The sequence below is a fragment of the Tupaia chinensis genome, unplaced genomic scaffold (genome assembly GCF_000334495.1).
Source record: "Tupaia chinensis unplaced genomic scaffold, TupChi_1.0 Scaffold000561_1, whole genome shotgun sequence".
Taxonomy (NCBI): Eukaryota; Metazoa; Chordata; class Mammalia; order Scandentia; family Tupaiidae; genus Tupaia; species Tupaia belangeri.
The window spans coordinates 2,943,329-2,948,915 of NW_006160074.1; the positions used below are offsets into that span (position 1 = coordinate 2,943,329).

The 5,587-nt window shown below is 45.5% G+C and overlaps 1 protein-coding gene across 1 annotated transcript in view; it reads right to left on the minus strand.

Annotated features, from left to right (window-relative positions):
- Positions 1–5,587, minus strand: part of AMBRA1 (autophagy and beclin 1 regulator 1) — a 256,562-nt gene that overhangs the window by 189,005 nt on the left and 61,970 nt on the right. The window contains exons 3-7 of the mRNA XM_006157846.3: positions 3,997–4,249; positions 3,074–3,132; positions 2,359–2,542; positions 1,266–1,438; positions 234–300 (exon numbers count right to left, since the gene is read on the minus strand). Of these exons, the coding sequence (XP_006157908.1) occupies positions 234–300; positions 1,266–1,438; positions 2,359–2,542; positions 3,074–3,132; positions 3,997–4,131 (618 nt within the window). The 5' untranslated portion in view covers positions 4,132–4,249. The remainder of the gene's footprint in view (positions 1–233; positions 301–1,265; positions 1,439–2,358; positions 2,543–3,073; positions 3,133–3,996; positions 4,250–5,587) is intronic.

A 5,587-nucleotide genomic window follows, 5' to 3' on the forward strand; every position in this document is an offset into this window, starting at 1 on the left:
CAGCAAGAGAGAGACAAAAAGAAAGAAACGAGAAATCCCCCCCCCAGGGGGGATGGCCACGCCGCAATCCCTTCTCCTCCATTCTCCTCTGGGGATCTTGGGCACTCATGCACACACGCCCAGCGTGTTTTAAACCACCGGGTCCAGGACGCGAACCGCGGTCGACTACGTGGGAGTCCAGCGACATAGCCATTAGGCTAACTGCTGGTTCCCGGAACTGGTGAATTTCTTACCTGCTGATTAGAGGGATTGACAATTGCCGTGAGCAAGTAGTGTCCAAGTGGATCAAATCTCACCAGACTGAAACCATAGAAGAGATAGACACACAAAGAGAGATTATGTTAACTGAGAAGAGAAAGCTGTCCAAATTTATAGCAATCATTACTGGTAACTGTGGGATTATGTACTTCGTGCAAGACTTTTTGTTTTGTTTTCTGGGGTTTTTTTTGGAGAGACAGAAATCAAAATCACCCCCAGAAGGGAGGGCCACAGCACAATCCCTTTTCCTCCATTTTCCTCCTGGGATCTTGGACACACATGCACACACATCTGGTGTGATTTTCAAGCCACTGAGTCCACGCAGTTGGCCATGTGAGAGGCCAGTGACATAACCACTATGCCACCTGCTAGCCCCCTCACGCAAGACATTTTAAAAAGTAGATTAAAATAAAAAGCCTTGATACGTCCTTCCAGTGTTAATGAGCATGTATCATTTCTGGAAAAATCACTGAGGCTTCTACCCTAGGTAACAGTTACGGCAAGCACATATTTGCTCTTATCTACAAGCTCACCCTAACAGTATGGAATGCTACCGTATTCTACCACGGGGTCAGTTCTTGCCTCACGTAGCAGCTACACAGGCAAGCAGCATGAATTCTGGTGACAATGAACAGTCCCAGGATCAAGTGACAGCACAAACTAGAAAACTAGGGCAGCTCCATGGCACGGGGTAATACTCGCAAGTGAACCTGGACACCACATGGCGACCACAGTTTGAAATCCCGGCCGAGTCAGGCTGAAATGCACCAGATAACTCTGTTGGCATATTTCAAGATCCAATAGGCTGGAAGACTACAAGAAGGGGATCGCACTATGGCCAACTCCTGGGGAGGGTGCTCCTCTTTCTCTCTCTCTCTCTCTCTCTCTCTCTCTCACATGTGGCACTAAGCAGGTGTGACAACCTGTCTCCTGAGATGACAGAGGATATAAAGTTTTCTATCATGTCAGTCCAATACCAGACGCTGCTGATGGGGTAAAGCACTCACCGAACCCGTTCCATCTCACTCGCTGTCTTCACCACAGCAAAGGGCTCACGCCGACTCCAGTCCCAGAAGTGGATTTCATTGGCAGTGGCGATCAGCAAGAGCTGAGCCGTAGGGTGGAACGCCAGGGAGGCGATGGCATTATTGCTGTCTGTGAACCAGCTTTCACTGCCACCCTGTGAGTAAAGCAATCACAAATACACTCAGGTTATTAGCTGAATGCAGACTGCAGAGTCTATTTCAAGGAAGGTCTATTTAAAAGGTAAAATGACTAAAGGGGCTACTTTAAACATGTCCTCTGTAAAATGATGTAGAAGATCAGTGACCAAGCAGTACCACTAATTTATCAGACAAAAAAGACTGTGAGCTCAGTTTTTCAGGTCATCTAATGTCCACAAACAATAACCATATGCACAGTCCCTATTTCTTTTTGTTTGTTTGCTTTTAAGAGAGATATTTTTTTTGCTATAGGGCACGTGCACTCAAAGAGATAAAGACAGACAGAGAAACAGAAAGCAAGAAATCATCCCACCCAGAGGCGATGGCCACACTGCAATTCTTTCTCCTCCATTCTTCTCTTGAGATTTTGGAAACACATACAAATGCACCCGGCCTGAGTTTTAAGCCACCGGGTCTGGAACTCGAACCATGGTCGACTACAAGGGAGTTCAGTAACGTAAGCATTACGCAATCTGTTGGGTCCCGTTATTTCTGAAGTCTGTGAAAACTCGGGTACAGTGCACAACAGCCCGTTAATTAATCACCAAGACAAGGCGTAGCTTGCCTTCATGATCATAGTCAGAGAACAGTACAATAGACTATTTCCTAAGAAAGTAGAACTTCATCCTGAACACATAAATAAAGCCTCCTGAACTATGTCAAAACAGGCAAGTGGAAGAAAACAGGTCATTAGAGAACTCATCCTAGAATGGAGGACTATAAACTGGACTTCTTATCACTTAGGTAGGCCATGACTACCACATATTCAGATACCGTCCTAAGACCCTAGCTAGTCTCTCCTTCCAGGATTAAGAAGCCAGTGGTCAACGAGTGTATTTAGAATACCAAATAAAAGGGTCATCTAGGAAATACTTACATGTAAATCCCAAATCCTAACTTCCCCATCTAGGCAGCCAGAAGCAATAAGGCCTGAGATGGTGGGGTGAAACGTGACACACCATGGAGTGCGGCGGTGTCCAATCAGAGAGTGGACACACTTGCCAGTCTTCACCTCCGTAATGTAGATATTATGATTCACATGGGTGGAGGCCAAGAGAGTCCTAGAATCAAAGAGCAGGAGTGCATTGAGAAGCATGCGGAAGGGTAGCGAACGTGTCAACTCTGGACAACACAGGAAACTAATACTACTTCCCATCCTACCCCAAAAGAAACCGAGCCTGTGCATTAGACACATGTGTATAAAACAAAGAAATATTCTGCTCTTTATCTGAAAGTTTTTGGCTTTCCACTGTCCCCAAATGACATATGTCGCCTTCAGAAAATAGTTTTCAGCTGGTAAAATCATCATGACGCTGGTGACCTGAATCGCACAGGCAAAGGATAGCTGCTGAAAAACTCGCTAAGTCTTGATCCTCTACGTTCACGGCTTCCTTTGCATATTCCCATTATTTTTCTAGCGAGTATCGCTTCTCTACTTTCCTTGCCTTACTGTTAACAATGGCAAAACTCTGTTCATACACGACATCAGAGAGCCTTTAGCGACTGCCGTGCAAGACCAAAGCTAGGCCGTGGATACAGAAAGCAGTACTATCACAAATCTGACGGTTAAGTTGTAGGTAAGTACTAGGTACCTGTCGGGGCTGAAGGCCAGTAAGAAGGTAGAGCGTGGACTATCTGGCAGTTCTACTCTCTGGGAAGAGAAGAAAAAAAGTTAAAATACATTATTTATAAACTTGGCTCACTCTAACTCAAAAGCACATGAACCATTCTAGATTAGTATTCACAGTGTAGGCCAAAAACTGGAGACAATGATCAAGCTACAAATTGAGAGAGAGAAATCTAAATTACCTTAGGAAACCTGTCTAGCTCCAAAGGAAACATATATTTCTAGCCATAAATTCTTCCATATTTGTAAACAACTTCCTAAGTCAGACATATCAATTCTCTGAATTATAATTTATACCCCAACAAATTAAACCCTAACTTTCTGCCATAAATCCATTCTAAAGTCTCATTTGACTATCACCCCTCCAAATCCTGTGGGGGAAAAAAAATCCACTTTGAGGCCAGTGATGGAATAGTACTACAACCAGACCCACACGGAAAGGTCCCGAGTTTGCATCCCGGTGCCTCCCGGTACATGCCAGGTATGTGCACATGCCTGTGATCTGGGCTGGCTGAGGTTGGGGGTGGATCACAATGTGAAGATCCCATTAAAGGTACCTGTCTGTCTGTCTCTCTCCCCCCTCAGAATAAATGAACTTTAATTTTCTTTTTTTTCAGTGAGAGATTTTTGCTATAGGGTACAGGCACTTGCTGAAGAGACAGAGAGACAGAAAGCAAGAAATCACCCCCTGGGAGGATGGCCCCACCACAATCCCTTCTCCTCTATTCTCCTATTGAGATTTTGGGCGCACACGCACACGCACCCAGTCTGAATTTTAAGCTGCTGGGTCCAGGACTCAAACCGTGGTCAACTACTTAGGAGTCCAGAAACTTAAGTGCTACCTCATCTGCAGGTCCTGAACTTTAATTTGCTAAAAAAATTTCTTACCTTGCCCTCCCATTTCATCCACCGGGTTTTATCTTCCACCAGCTCCTGCAGAAGTCGCTGAGCTCCCATGGCCCGAGTGCCCAGTTCTCGCCCCCAGAGTATCCGGACAGCATTCTTCTCTGGGACAACCTTCATGGCGCTCAGAGCCACTGTTACACCAGGCCGAGGTAATGAAGGAGCAAATAATCGCTCCGCACGCTGAAGCAGCTAAAATGAGGCCATCCAGGTCCTTAGAAGTTGTCTTCATGGAAATCTAAGGAATGGAGAATAATGTCGAAGGATATCTATTCTGCAACCGGAGAAGCTTCCCACTGCAAACACAATTCTAGCTCAAAGAAGAAAGTATTCTTTTATTTAATGATACTTTCTCAGAAAAAGCCCTATCTCCCAGAATTTTTCTTCTAAAAATTTTTCCTTTCTCATATCTGTCGTATGTTCATTTTACATATCAAAAGAACAGATTGTTCTCTAAAGCAGTTATTGCTGTTATTCTTTTATCAGACAGGAAGAGTCTTTCCTACTAATAAAAAGATATGAAAACCTGCCCTATAAAAAAGCACAACACAACAGGATAGAACACTTGCCCTCCCGTCTTTGGTGCATGGCTTCTCTAGTCACATGCCTCTCCCTACCACCTGGACAGCCTCCAAACCAAAGGAGAGGGCGCCAACATCAAAAGGCTATCACTGAGGGGCTAGCAGCTAGCTGGCAGTTACAGTGCTGGACTCCGACGTGGCCGCCTGTGGTCTGAGTCGCAGAACTGCTAGCTTAAAAATCACACCGGACACATGTGCGTGCATGCACAAAATCTCAGGAGAACGGAGAAGGAACTGCGATGTGGCCATCCCCCGGAGCTGATTTCTCTCTCTCTCCTTCTGTCTCTTCCTGCCTCTCTGCAGTGAATGCATGTGCCCTGTGGCAAAAACTTTTTTTTAAGAGGTGTTTGCTATAGGGCACATGTGCACGACAGAAAGAGAGATAGAAAGCGAGAAATCACCCCAGGGGGGATGGCCACGCCTCAATCCCTTCTTCATTCTCCTCTCGGGATCTTGGGCACACACGCACACGCGCCCGGCGTGAGTTTAAGCCACCGAGTCTGGGACTCAAACCACGGTCGACTACATGGGAGTTCAGCAACATAGCCATTATGCTAACTACTGGTCCCAAAAAAACCTTTCTTAAAAAAAGGCCATCATGGGGGCCAGCAGGTGGCATGGTGGTTAAAGTGCTAGAGTCCCATATGGCCAGCGAGTGGTTCAAGTTCCAGATACATTGCCTTGAAAATCACACTGGGGGGCCAGCAGGTTTCATGGAGGTTAAAGCACTAGACATACCCACATGGCTGACCACGGTTCAAGTCCTGGACCTGGTGGCTTGATTTCTCACTCTCTCTCTCTCTCTCTCTCTCTCTTGTTCGTTAAATTAAAATAAAAAATGAATAAAGAAAATTTTTTTTTAAAATCACACTGGGCACGTATGTGTGTGTCCAAAATACTATCCTGAGAAGAGAATGGAGGAAAAGGGATTGTGGTCTGACCATTATTCCCCCCCTGGGGAATGATTTCCCACTTTCTTTCTCTCTGTCTCTCTC